General features: G+C 46.4%; 2 protein-coding genes across 3 annotated transcripts in view; one reads left to right on the top strand and one right to left on the bottom strand.

The window, feature by feature from the left end:
* Positions 1–4706, top strand: part of CNNM1 (cyclin and CBS domain divalent metal cation transport mediator 1) — a 49382-nt gene extending 44676 nt beyond the window's left edge. For both annotated transcript variants that reach the window (XM_010974415.3, XM_031461579.2), the window contains 2 exons: positions 1199–1300; positions 2299–4706. In XM_010974415.3, the coding sequence (XP_010972717.2) occupies positions 1199–1300; positions 2299–2378 (182 nt within the window). In that variant the 3' untranslated portion in view covers positions 2379–4706. The remainder of the gene's footprint in view (positions 1–1198; positions 1301–2298) is intronic.
* Positions 4707–7221: 2515 nt separating this feature from the next.
* The window catches only part of GOT1 (glutamic-oxaloacetic transaminase 1), a 29397-nt gene continuing 22179 nt past the window's right edge, over positions 7222–14439 (bottom strand). The window contains exons 4-9 of the mRNA XM_010974416.3: positions 14183–14295; positions 13858–13962; positions 12362–12512; positions 12110–12275; positions 11088–11230; positions 7222–8028 (exon numbers count right to left, since the gene is read on the bottom strand). Coding sequence (XP_010972718.1) covers positions 7889–8028; positions 11088–11230; positions 12110–12275; positions 12362–12512; positions 13858–13962; positions 14183–14295 — 818 coding nt within the window. The 3' untranslated portion in view covers positions 7222–7888. The remainder of the gene's footprint in view (positions 8029–11087; positions 11231–12109; positions 12276–12361; positions 12513–13857; positions 13963–14182; positions 14296–14439) is intronic.

Here is a 14439-nt window from a genome sequence, read left to right on the forward strand (position 1 = left end):
AACATTAGGTCCTTATTATTAGGCCTAATGTAAAGACTAGAAAACTGAGGTCAGCCATCACTCTTACTGACAGGGCTCCTTCCTTTGGGCCTAGAGACTAGCAGTGATCTGTAAGATCTGTCCTGAGGTCCGAGATCATATCACCTCCCTCGGAGACATTGACTGCTTGTCTTGAGAGTGGTGTTGCTCCGAGTTCCCAGTGTCCCACTGGTCCTGAGAGCCTTCTGTGCTTGCCTCACTGAGCTAGACTTCCCCAGGCACTCAGCTGCCCCCTACATCCACCCCCATGCCAGCACTCACCCTACCTGACCTTCCGGACCTGCCCCAGTCCATAATCTGAGACCCCTCAAGTCCAGAGCAATGACCTGACAAGTGTGTGTAGATTTTTGAAGTCAGTGGGACATGTTTGAACTTGTGGCTAACTCAGAAAATCTGGGACATGCATAATCACCATTTCAGGACTCAGATTTAGAACTGATGCTTTTTATCCTGCACATACTGATTTTTGTAGCTAAAGCATGTAGCAAGAAGTTGTATCAAATGAATGAAAATGGAGGAGATCATCTAGTCCATCCTCCCGTCTGACACGTGAGGACCCCAGGCCTGGAGAAGGAAAGTGACTTGCCAGGGTCACAGACCGCATTACAGGCGGGCTCAGCCTCATGGCTTCAGGTGCGGTGCAGTGTCCACCACCTGCTTTGCCTCCCTCCCCGGTGAGCTTCACAAGCACTGGCAATAAAAGCCCGGGTCCCTTCCCGGCTCTGAAACTTGGTGGCTCCCTAAATCCCCCCTGGATCTTGTGGGATAAGAGAGGACATGTGTGTAATTGTTACTGAGATCTGAGCCCTGTGATTTTCCAGGATCTCTGCATGTCGAGGAAGGAGACACCAGCCAACTGTCCCCAAAGATGCTTTTTGTCTGGCAGATACTGAGTGGAGATCTTCTTGTCCTCTCCTGCCAGTGTTTGGAGAGTTGGATTCCCACTCTTATTCTCTGTCTCTTTGTTCCTTTTGTGGCGCTAAGATGCCTCTTGTAACTAATTAGAGCCTTTGGCTTTGGCATCCCTCCCGTGTCACAGCCATCACTGCCTTGGCTCTGGTTTTGATCTTTCACCTGCTAAGGAACATCATCCAAAAACAGCCTACCTAGATCTCTGGGTGTGTAGGTGGAAAGGCTTGTCTTCTTTCTTTTCTCTCAGCATCAGATAGTGAATGTTGTCATATCAACCTGGACACAGAGACCAGCCCCTGCAGTAGTGACTTCGAGGAAACCATGGGCAAGAAGTTGCTGAGAACCTTGAGTGAGTAGCTTTTCACCCAGACGAAAGCCACCCACCAGCTGGTTAGTAAGAGAAACCATTGACTCCTTTGGGGAACGCTAATGAGGTACAGTCGTGGAAGTCTATAATAGGGCTTTGGCCGGAGCTGCACCCTTGATAGTCTGGGGATCTGTCCCATTCAGTTGGTGGTCATCTAGGACAAGAGTCTGCAAACCATGGCCATAGTCCAAATTCTGGCCACCCTCCCCTGCGTGTTCTTAGAAATAAAGACTCATTGGGTCATCGACCCCCTTGTTATCTGCAGCCACAACGGCAGTTGATTAGTTGCAACAGGGACCAAATGGCCTGCAAAACCTATAATATTTAGTCTCCAGGCCTTTAAAGAAGTAAGTTGTGTTCAGGAGACTCCATAAAAAAGAAATCAGTATCCTCCGTAGAAGGAAGTCAATGGCAGAGAGAAAAAAGTGGAAAATACTCCTCCCTAAAAACAACAGAGTCAGGAAGAGAGTGTGTTTCCATCCTTGAGAACAGTTATGTAATTACTTCCACGTGCCCCGATGCAGAAGGGAAGTTGCTTCCGATCTAGAGAATGTAGGTCCCTGGGGATGGCTCCCAGCTACTCCTAGCACCCCGGCTCAGGGACATCAAAGGCTGTGAGACCAGTACTCTCTCAGAGGGTGTCTGGCAGTCATTCCAGCCGGGCCTACAGGGGATGGGGAGGGATTATCCTGAGGCGTTAAGTGGGCCCCACGCATTCCTCTCAGGAAACTGCCACTCCATTGGCATTAGCCTGGGTGTGTGGCATTTTTGGAGATGTCATCTCAGGTAGAAGGTGCATTGTAATCTTTCAAGATGCAAATATGCTGATGTCAGCACCAGGAGACAACGCAGATTACTTCCTGCCAAACTATCAAGGGGTTTGTCCCCGTTTCTGCTTCTATTTTGAAGAGCACTTGGACCACTAAGAGTATGAATGTCCTCCCAGGCTTACAGAGTGATCCCTGCAAACTGTTTTTCAGGTGGTCGAAAAAGGAAGAGGTCACCAGATGGAGAGAGAACCTCTGAGGAAAACTCCAACTTAACGCCTCTCATCACATGACAGGCCGGGGTGCGTGAGATTCCAGCACTTTGGGGAGAACCCATCCTCCCATCATCTTCTTCTCCCCAAGGCCTGCCACAGGTGACAGAGTGTTCTGCTTTCCTCTTCACCCTTAGCTGTCAGTTTGGCAGGATTTTCCCCTCATTGCCTCCAGTTTGACGCAGAGCCTTGCCATGGCCGTAACGGAAGGAGGTGCCTCCAGTGGAACGTTGCTAGAAATGGTCTTGTCCACAGCACGGACAAATGACTGCCAGCTGATAAAACCACTCTGGGCCCCCTGATGTTCTTTTTGTTCTTTGGTGTCCCCTGGTGCCATAATTCATGCTTAGCTTATGTCAAAAGGTGCCACTGGCAGACAGGCACATAGGCGGCTGGAGCAGCAGATGGGAAGGTTAGTTCAGGAGAAGCACCAAAAATTCCTCCAGAACTTCCGAGCAGTGGGACTCAGCCATGCTGGCATGTGAAGCTACAGTACAGAAAACTGTCAGTGACCAGTTTCCTGTTAGATAAGGCTTCCAGCAGCCTGGGGGGTGTGTCTCAGCTGGAACAGAGAGAGCGTGAGGTGGAACCTCAGGTCACTGTATTTCCCAGGGACGTATCTGTTTTGGCTCCCAATCAGCAGTTATCAATCCATCAATAAATCTGCTCCGGAAGAGGAGGAACAGGGGGCAGAGAGACCCAAATGGGAGCCAGAGATGGAACTTCAGGTTCTAAGTTGAAAAGAAAAATTATGTGGAAAAGTTTTTAGCCATGACAAGCCAAAGAGTGCCCAAGTTGGCCAGGAGGATGCAAGCTCTCACGGGACTTCAGTGTGTGTTACACAGGAACGTTGAAGAATCACTCTTCTTTTTCATCTATTCCCCGCATCCCAACCCCACTCCTTACTCCATTCCAGCAAGTCAGCTAAGTGTACTTTATTCCAAAATCTTAGCAGATCTCTGGCTTTTCACCTGGATATTGGGGCAGATGCAATTCCAAGCGTAGCCACCAGATGGCAGGATGATTGCACATACTTACTTGAGTAAACTTTCTGATCTGGAACCACACAGCTAGCCTTAGGGAAAATGTGGAAGTAGGTAAAGGTTGTCTTTGGGACACCTGTCTCCCTTTCTGATGTATCTCCCATCCCTTGGGTTCCCTGGATCAGGAATCCAGTGATCCAGAGATGCCTGCTGAATCTCCAAACCATTCCCTCACTTTTCTCTGGGCATACCATCCAGGCTTCCCTCTCCTTCCTCCAAAATCATTACCTGTAAGTCCCCACATCCAGTCAATCAATAATCACATGGGGATCGGGGAGGCTGCTAATTCCTCTGGGTTGGTTGCGGCTCAAAGGAAAATGCTTACCCATGGGAACCTTTAACTCAGGGGTTCTTAATTTGGGGTCCATCGCTCCAGGGGGTCCATTGTTGGACTTCAGAGGGTCTAGGAAACCCCTAACTCTGTCAGAATTTAGTGTCTGTGTTCTTATGTGTGTTTTCCAGAGGGCTAAATCTTTCATGCGATTCTCAAAGGTCTCTGACCCACAAAGTGTTAAAACCCACTAATTTAACTAGTGGAACATTCAGCCCAAAGTTTCTGCAATGCAGAGTGAAGTGAATACTGGGTAGTTCAAGACAGATTTTATAAGTGGTCTTCTCAAGTGTCCATCAAATCGATGGGGGAAGGTGGCACCCACCAAGTGGAAGTTATCAGAAATTCATGGCACACCCTAGAGTACTGTACAACCTACACCCCATGTAACTTGGCCCCCCTTCCCCACCAAAACAGAGCAGGTGTTGCAGACAGGAGGGGCACAGCATGTGGAAATAGACTTTCTCGCTGGAGATGCCTTTTTTAGCAGTGTATTATTGACTTCACATCCCTTGCCTGGCTCTGCCTGAGGCTCAGCAGTGCATGACTTCTCTTAGACAACTCACAGCTACCACCCACCCCCAACACCTACTCTTGCCTGCTTAGAAACAGGCGAAGTGTCAGCCCTCGGTGCTGGGTGCCTCAGACTCAAACTGGTGGACGGTGAGTTTCAAGCAAGGACTGCCATCATGCAGTCTTCTTGCCCAGCTGGCCACTGGCCCAAGGGGGCCGGCCTGGCTCACCTTCCTTTAGGGGCTCACCTACCCCTTAGGCCATTGGACTCAGGCCACTGCTGTTGCGTTACATCCATCCCTTCACAAAATCCCTAAGGAGCTTTTCACCACTCCCCTCCCTATTCCCCTTCCCAACCTAAGATTTTCTTCAGGTTAAAAAAAGAGAGAAATTTAAAGCATTTATGAAGGCTCAAAAAATTGTAAATAATTTTTAAATAAAATAAAAATGCTTTTCCTGGAACATGGCTGTTTTCCTTGCCCTAGCATCTCAGAGTTCCGAAGTGGTTTCATTTAAGATGCAGGGCAGGTGGTGTACACGTTAACTGTCCCACCCAAGGCCCAGCTGCCTGAAGCGGCACACCTCTCGGGCCCAGGTGTGAGGTTGCAGGGAATGTTACAGGAAAGCCCTGGTGCTCTGCTTTGGATGTGAGGTAGGTAAGATTTTGCAGGTACGAATGCCAGAAATGGAAAGTAAAACCCAGATGAGAAGCCAGAGTGTGAATGAAGACAAGGAAGGAGCATGAGGATGACGTTGGACCCCTGTGATGTGCGAGGGCACCTTCCAAGTTCAAGGTCAGGGGTGCCAGACCCAGAACAGCCCCTGAGATAATGTGCTGGTCACACTGGCTCGCTTCTGCAGGCCCTCTGGAGAGGAGCCAAAGTGGCCCAATTCCAGTGATCTCCAACTAAAGGCTGGAAAAGGAATACAGGAGCAGGCAGGGTTTGTTTGTCAGTTTCAAACCAACGCAGGAGCGAGAGGCCAGCCAGATGGGTGGAAAGGGGTGTTGGGGCCTTTAATGTCTCTGTGGAAGGTTGGACTCTGACACCTACCAGTTTCTCTAACTAGCACACAGGACAGTTAGTGGCCTGCACCGAACGACTTAGAATTCTTCCCAGGAGCCTCCAGAGAGGCTGTTAACTTCATTAACAGTAATAATAAATGACAGTAACAAGTATTTTGCTGAGGGTTTTATGTGCCAAGTCTTGTGCTAATATCTATTAGTTCATTTCTTTCTCAAAACCACTCGGGGAAGGCGGCTTTACAGCCTGTCTTTGTTTTCCAGACTGTGAAATGGGCTGTGAACAGGGAGATGAACTGCCCAAGGTTCCTCAGCCAGGAAGTGGCTGTGAAGTTCACAGTGTGCGCCAGCCTCTGAGACGCACTGAGAAGTCCTGCAGTAAAGAAACCTTCGTAACTTGCTAGGCCCAGCTTTTCCCAGACTTGCCCAGATGCCCCTTTGCATGTGAACAGTCGTGGGAAAGTAGAAAACGCTGCGGGGAACACTGGCCAAAATATACGCAAGAAAGCCAGGTTCCCATTGAGATTGGGGCTTTTTTAAATTACTAAAAACATTTTAGCACTTTGGTAGGGATACTTTGGTCTAAGCAAGTGTTTTTGACCAGTTTTAATTAGCAATCCCCCTGAAGAGAAAAATTAAATTCAAATTCTGTCCAACAAGAGAAATTAAATACCCAGAAATAAGATTTTGTCAGGTAGGACTGTGCTTTGGAAGACAAGCCATTTTAATATTTTAATATCTGAGACCTTCTTTGCCCCCAAGAACCAACTGTTGCCCCTTGGAGGAACCATCACCCTTGCTGAGAATCCATGGTGTAAAGCTGTGCCTGGGGAGGACAGAAGGCGGAATCATTCGACGGCTGTTTTGCCTGTCTTCCCTTAGGAACGGCAAGCATCTTTAAATAGGAAGGAGAACAAATACTGGTAGAAAACTAGAGTGGAAGGTAAAGAAGCGATGAGTGTGAGGCCATCACATCACTTCACCTCCGCTCCCATCCACCAGGCTGTCACACACCTGCGCAGTGTTATCTGAAGGACTGCTGGGGATCCGGCTGGGAGAAGGATCTGGAAACCAAATCTGTGAGGAGACCCTGAAGGATGGGAGGAGGGAGGGGCTTCACATGGAAAAGCAAAAACAAGGAATAACAACTGCTGCTCTCAAATATTTGAAAGGCCATCAGTTAAAAGCGCCAGTAGACTTAGTGTCTGTGATTTAAAGGGAGGGGGGCGGGGGAGCAGGACAGATGGTGACTGAATTCTGGATCAAGGTAGAGGGTCTCTTTAAGGAAGGTGCTCCATCTGTAGAATGGGGTGCTTCACCAAGTATTGAAAGAACCACCCCCCACCCCCACCCCAGGTGAAAGTGATGAGTCAGGGACAACACAGAAGAGACTAGTCACTGGGGGAGAGAGGCTGGAGTTGCTGACTTCTAAGACCCCATCGTCCCTCAACTCTGTAGGATTTTATGACAACTCAGATCAGAGGCATCCTAGAATGGGGCAGATAAAAGGAATTATTTTTCACTATTTTAAAACTCCAAGTAGTAGCCCTCTTGTTTTAAGTAAGATTCAAGTTCTACAAAACTGTTATTTGGAAAATCCCTTGGACTCCTTGGAAAATGTGATCTATGTTTAAGTGGCTCTAATTATTTCAACAGACTAGGAGGTACTCCGACTGCAGCAGGAGGGGCTGTGTTCTAGAATCACCCTGAGTGATGTCAACCCTTCCATGAATCTGTGAAGTCCAGTTTCTTAAGCAGTGTAAGAAGACGGCTGGTCTCCGAAGGACAAGCCCACAAAGCTGACAAAGGGCTGTGGTACAGTGAGTTCACCAAAGGGAGGCGTGCTGCAAGAATACATTTTAGTTTTTCTTTGGCAACTGGTAAATCCCATTATAGCATTCGTTTTAAACCATGGGGCTACAACCCATTAGTGGATCACAAAATCAAGTCCATGGGTCTCAATCAGCACTTTTATTTCTTTAGTGAAATATAACATAACAGAATAGAATAGAAAGTGTCAGAATGCACTACACACAGCAAGGAGAAATACTGTTTTGTGAAACTCTCAGTTCAGTTAAATGTGTGGGTGAGATATAAATATATTTCTTACCTTGGTTGCCCTAAAGAATTAAGCTTAGGGCTAGGGACACAACCATGCGGAAAGAGGAAGACAGATGCGCTGGGTCAAGATGACGAGTTTTAATGACACAGCCAATACCCACAATCACACTTGGCTCTTTAGACAACTTGACCTTTGGGACTAGACTTTGTACAGAGTAAAGGCACACACAGAAGCACATGAGTGACATGGGCAAGACTCCAGCTTCTAGCGAGGGGGCAAGACATCTACATCTCATGATCAAAGTACCTCTTTATTCTTCTCAAATAAAAGCCTTAATTTGCTCTGGCCTCCAAAAGGGCTCTCATCCCAGGCCCCCATTTCTTTTTAAGAGATGTTCTCTTCCTGCAGGGCCAACTGAAACAGAAGCCATCTCACCAGAGCAGCCTTCTTCTGCCCCTCAGTTGTCTCTCATCTAGTTGTGATGTCTACAACCAGGTTTGTGCAGGCAGGGAACACATGAGACAGGGCCGCTTTGGTGGTGCTGGTTTGGGTGTTGTTTCTTCACTGGATTTTGGTGACTGCTTCATGGATGGAGGTGGCCACATAATCTAGATTTTTGGTGGTTAAGCCACACATGTTGATCCGACCACTTGGCAGAAGGTAGATGTGCTTTTCATTGACCAGATATTCAACCTGCTTGGCTGTTGAAAACCAAAAGAGATACATAATCAGGGCCATAGGAATCCTTTAAGCAATGGAGATTCAGAGATTCCATGACCATTACAGTTTCCTTCTTCCTCCAAGCACAGAGAGAAGCAAAAGAAAAGGGGCTATTTTGTCCAGTCGACACAATGGGAAATACATTCAATAGATTCTGGAAACTACTCTTTTGAGTTAACTCTCTAATCCCCAGAGCGTTAACACGCACGTCTCCTCTTGACGGGAATTTTCATCTGGGACTACCGCCCAACAACACCTTGCACGTTACATTCACCAGGACACCCTATCAACTCAACCAAAACAACCCATAGACTTACGCACATTCCCTCCATAGGAAAACCTGGTTACAAAGCGCTTCCTTTATCTCTTCCCGTCTTTGCTTAACCCTGAGCACCGAGAGCAACTTCCCTTTGACATCTCCTTTTCACAATACATTCTACGAGGCCCCAAGATGAGAGGTGCTGGATAAATGCTGTGTGTGTGAACCAACAGGGACCTCTCAGACCAGGCCCGCCTAAGGTCTCATCCACACGCTTGCAGGAGGGCTTTCCCGTGAGTCTGCAGAAACACTCATGTATGAAATGGGAAGGGCCTGCCTTCCTTTATGCCACAATCTCTAGAGCTTTTTTGCTCTATTGCAAAGCTGTGAGAGAACTTTCGCTGATATTTTTTTCTTTTTGGCCAAAGTAGTTAACACCCTTAAGACACCATCAATTTGAGGAAATGGCATAATAATAATTGTAATAGATTGAATGTCTGTGTCCCTCCAAAATTAATATGTTGAAACCCTAACCCTGACTGCGATAGTATCAGAAGGTGGAGCCTTTGGCAGGTAATTAGGTTTAGATGAGGTCATGAGGGTAAGCACGCACGACGGGAGTAGTGCCCTTTTTAGAGGAGAAAAGAGAGCTTGCATGAGCCCACACGTTCTGTCTGTCTCTCTTCCCCCCACCCTCCACCATGGAAAGATACAGCAAGAAGACAGCCATTTGCAAGCTAAGAAGAGAGCTTCCACCAGAACCTGATGATGCTGGTACCTTGATCTCAGACTTCCCAGCCTCTAGAACTGTGAGAAGTAAATTTGTGTTATTTAAGCCACCCAGTCTGTGGCATTTTGTTATAGCAGCGCAAGCAGACTAAGACGGTAATAAAATTATAATCATCAGAGGAGCAAACACTATGTGCTAGGCAGTGTTCTAAGCACTTTGTATTAGCTCAGTTAATCTTGACAATAATCTGATCATCCCTATTTTACAGATGTCAGTGGCCCTCCTAAGGTCGCACAGCTGGTCAGTGGTGGACCTGGGATTTTAAGGCAGGCAGAGGAACTCCTGAGTCTGAGCTCTTAGCCAGGGCTCTATGTTGCCTCTGTACGGAGGTGAAAAAAAACTCAGTGCTACCAGTGGCCCCTCCAAACAAAGCCACCTTCAGAAGCAGCCTTGACCAGCTTTAACTGTGTGAATTACAGCCATCGTGGAGCTAGCGCCTAACCTCGCACACCAACAAAGGCATGGGCACAGCACACTTGTAAATCCTGTGGCCCAGAGGCAGATGATGTGGTTACAGGACTCCCACGCTGTTTTTTTAAATAGAAATGAAACTTTTCTACTTTTCTCGGGAGGGGAGAATCACCATTGAGAAGCTAGTAAAAGTTAGGGACTTTTTCCCTAGGAAAAGGCCAATATACACACCCATAATTTCCAAAATATCATTTCAGGATGAAAGCCCCTGTTTTTATAGATAAAATGTAATAAAAGAAGTACTGTAACATGAGAATTGTAGAAACTAGGTGAGCACGTGGGGTTCACTGTACGATTCCTCCAACTTTTCTGTGCGTTTAAAATTTTTCCTAAATGTTGGGATGAAAAAAAATCTATTTTTAAAAAGGTAAACGGTGCCAAGTTCTAAAAATATAACTTTATGTTATAAACCCAGATCTATTCTCACCACTTTTCAATTCATAATAAAACTAATTTCCTACTCTGGAGAGGGGGACGATATGACTATTTTATGGGAAGATAGTCCCACCTTGTGAACTTTCAGAATATTACTACTAAACACCATTTCTATTATGTTTAATATCTTAAAAATTGTATAAGGTTGGCTTTCCTTAATCAAGTGACTAATTCCCTCTTCCAGAATCGGAGGACACCTATGGCTAACTGAGCTATCCCTTTCCTTTCTTGGGTAGCCTCATTTTACCCCACAGTATTTCAGTGGGTCTACAATACACAATCTCTACCACTTTTCTTATTTATATTTATTTCTTTTGGCTTTTTCTGAGCCCACTTCAGACAGGCACTCTGATAGCCCCGGTTTTAGTACCTCACAGCGCCTCTGATGTTCTACTTACTACCAAAAGGCACGCATTTGTCCCCAGAGCCACTCGGACACAAGCTCCACACACAAGCGAGTGGCCACATCTGCACCATGCGACCAGTGGCTTGGCTTGAGATGCTCAAGATTTACTTATTAAATAAATGAACCCCTATCAACAGAAGGGATAGCCAGTCACTGGTGCGCCTGGCCAAGATCATGCATGGCTGGCTGCCCGCTAGACTTTCATTCGGCTTTTAATTCCAACTACCAATCTAAGTTCTTATTTAGGAAATGAAGAGAGAATTTTGTAACCCCTTTTTGAAGGCAATGCTTGGAGACTAGGAAAGACTTATTAAGAAATAAGGTCCCTAGATAATAATCATATGTAGTATTTATACTTAAGATTAAAGAAAAGCCAAAAGGTACATTTATAAAAATGTTTCATAAATCAAGGCTCCAAGCTACAAATCCTGTTAACTTTCCAACTGGCTCAGTCAATTCCCAGCCCACAAAACTGAAAATATCTGAGTTATGGGTCAGGAGGGGAGACCACAACAAAGCTCTTCTGAGATTCACGGGGTCCAGGAGATGGATGGGACACACAGAGAACACCTAACTTGTTCTGTTCCTAAGTAAGAGCTGACCAACTGGGCGACAAGAACACTATCTGAGAGCAGTGCTGTGTCCGACGGTGAGCGTTTGAGGTGGTGGGGCCACTTACGGTTCAACCCGGTGAAGCTGAACATTCCAATCTGATCCGTGATGTGGTTCCAGGTTCCAGGGGTCCTGAGGGCTTCTAACCGTGCCCTGAGCTCAGATCTCATGGTCAGAATGCGTTCAGCCATTGTCTTCACATTACCTGTCCTGAGTGTGCAGCAATATGAATACCAATCCAGACAGGAGAAATGGTACATGAAAACATACAAAGTTTTAAAATGCAATTTAATCTATAAGCTGAAAACAGGATCACAACCTGCCTGTTATGGTATATGGATGGGTGGATAAGGAGACCAGAAGAGACAGACTTACCAGGCAGAAGGAAAGGGCTCTACGTACTGATGGAGTTTATAGCTAGTCTTAGGTATACTGGCTGTAATACCATTTATGTGTGTTGTTTGTTTTTAAGATTTTTTTTGGAGGGGGGTAGATAATTTAGGTTTATTTATTTTTTAACAGGGGTACTGGTGATTGAATCCAGGACCGTGTGCATGCTAAGTACATGCTCTACCACTGAGCTATACTCTGCCCCCTCCACTTATGTTTTAACTCAGACTTTACCTAGGTGCTGATCGAGAAAGGGTAATATATTTTATCAGGCCTAATTAAGTACAGAGTACAGATTTAGCTACTACACAAAAATTACTCTGCTTAAAAATAAGATATATATAAATTAGATAAGAATGAAGAGCCCCAAAATTGCTGCACTAACTTGAAGCTGGACAGTCTATTCTATGAGAAATTCCTCCCTGTATTTCCCAACTTTAAGGGGAGGAAGTCTGCGTGGCAGGAGAGTGGGGGAAACTCCCCTTCACTGATTCACTGAGTGCCTCCCTCCTATGTTCCCAGTGTCGTGTTACACACAGGTGAGTAGGTGGCAGCCCTATTTGACAGAAATATCTGACACAGAGATTCAAGCAATTTTGTCCTGCCTCCACCAAAATAAAGGAAGAGACAGTTCAATGTAGTGGGACAATCGCTGTTCTGCCTCCCCACCCGTCGTCCATTGGGCGTTGGGCCCCTTACCATTCCTTAAAGAGCTCAGGGTCAGAGAGGGTGCAGGCCACGATTCGCGCTCCCTGAGCGGGGGGATTGGACCACGTAACTCGCACGATCTTCTCCATCTGGGAAAGGATCCGCAGGATGCTATCCGGTTCTTTTGCAACCACGGTCAGATTCCCCACTCGTTCATCTAAAAAGAGGGATGAGAAATCAGCCTTGAGGCCGTGGTGGGGGCAGGGCTGGGGCGGCTGGGCTGTAACTCAGGAGAGCACTCACTGTAGAGCCCGAAGTTCTTGGAGAAGGACTGGGCACAGAAGAGCTCGAACCCTTCAGACACAAAATAGCGAATGGCCCAGGCGTCTTTCTCCAGGTTGCCAGATGCGAAGCCCTGATAGGCTGAGTCAAAGAAGGGGAACAGAAACCGGCGCTGCGAGGAAGGAGAGCGAGTCAGGGCAGGAAATCCTCCTGGAACCGACCTCAGACACCGGCCTTCCTTCCCCAACTGGCACCTGGAAGGAACTTCTCACACAGTTTATTCCTCCTACTTCTTTCCTTCCTGCATCCGTCTCCACTTTACACCTGCTTCTCGGTTCAACTAAATACCAACCAACAAATGTAACAACTTCAGTAAGCCTCTTTTTTTTTTAAGTATATTGTTCTAGAGTGTCACGATGCTGCTTCGCCAACAGGGCACATCTGATCACATCACTCATGACATCAGATTTCCAGGGGCTCCCCACTGCCCTCATAATAAAGTCGGATGCCTCGGCACAGGACCTGGCCCCCATTTACCTCTCCAGCCTCATCACTCACACTCCCCTCCTCCCCTGGAACTCTGGCCCATACCAAGAACTACCTTCACTTCCTTAAATGGACCGTGACCTCTGCTGTCGGCTTTTGACCATACTCTTCCCTCTGCAGCGAACATTCCTTCCCTGCCAGCTCCAGCCTGTCCTCATCCTTCAAGTCTCAATGTGGAAGCCACCTCTTTCAGGAGCAGAAGGCTTCATCTACTACCATACACACACACATATACACACACACACACACACACACACACACACACACTCCCCAAAGTCTGGGCTATGTGCCTCCCTATGACCCCATCAACACAGCTGTCTCACAGTACGTGGCTGTGTCCCCAAACAGGCTGTATGCTCTTTAAGGGCCAGACCACCTCTGCTCTGTTCACTATTGTATCACCGTGGCACCTGGCACATAATAGTTTCTTAAGAAGCATTCTTTAAACACGTTCATGAAGAACATACACACTTTGAGCTAGAAATTCCAAAGTAGAAAGTTATCCCAAAGAAATAATTAAAAGGATGTTTATTATATCATTGTTCACAGGAGTAAGAAATCTGAGCTCTAAATGGCCATCAATTGATTTAACCAAATTCCTAATGTGATATAATCCATGCACAGAAAACAACGAAACATTTAATGATACGTAAAGGAGTTCAAATCAAAGACAAAATATGTTACAAAACAGTATAGACAAAAAGATCCCATCTTTGTAAAATAAATATATGTGTATGTATAACTACGCTGAAAAAAAAAAGAAAGGAAAAAAAGGAGAGAAACCAACATTCTGTATGCTGAAATATTAATAGTGGCTTTCTTTGGGTAACAGAATTTACAGTTAGTATTTATTTTCTTCTTTGGGCTTTTCTCCATTTTCCAGATTCTTCAGTAAACAGATATTATTTCTGAATACATCAAACATTAATACACACTATGTTTAGGAGATGTGCTGAAAAGGCAGTTGTTACCTTCATGACGGAGGCGATCTGCTTCCACTGCTCTGGAGTTGGATCTGTCCCAGTTGGGTTGTGTGCACAGGCATGGAGGACAAAGATGGAGAACTCTGGAGCTTTCTGAGGAGGAGGAAGCTATGTCAGCTCTGCCAGCAGCAAGAATGGGGGACAGAGTCTGGGGTACACAGGGCAGGCATTCCCTCCTATGTGCCATTTCAGAAACCACCATCGATTTGGGTAGGATGTCCCAGACTTTCTCATTTATCAACTGATCCAAAGACCTTTCCCTGCTCCTCCTGACACCATAGCATTTCTTCTACTTTTTCTTCTAATCACCCACCTCCAGATCATTCAGGAAACCCTGGAGGTCGAGTCCTCTCTTCGCTGCATCCCAGTAGTGATAGGACCGAATGTCTTTAAATCCAGCGGCAGTAAAGACACCGTTATGATTCTCTGCAAGCAAAGGGATAAAACATTACATGTTGCACAAACACAAGGAGGCTTAATTAGAAAGGATGCAAATCACCTTCCAGGGTCCTCGCAGGCTCAAAGTCTACTGGGCGACACTGAGGTGAGGGGTTAAGGCTGAGAGGAAGG

The sequence above is a fragment of the Camelus dromedarius genome, chromosome 8 (assembly GCF_036321535.1).
Source record: "Camelus dromedarius isolate mCamDro1 chromosome 8, mCamDro1.pat, whole genome shotgun sequence".
NCBI lineage: Eukaryota > Metazoa > Chordata > Mammalia > Artiodactyla > Camelidae > Camelus > Camelus dromedarius.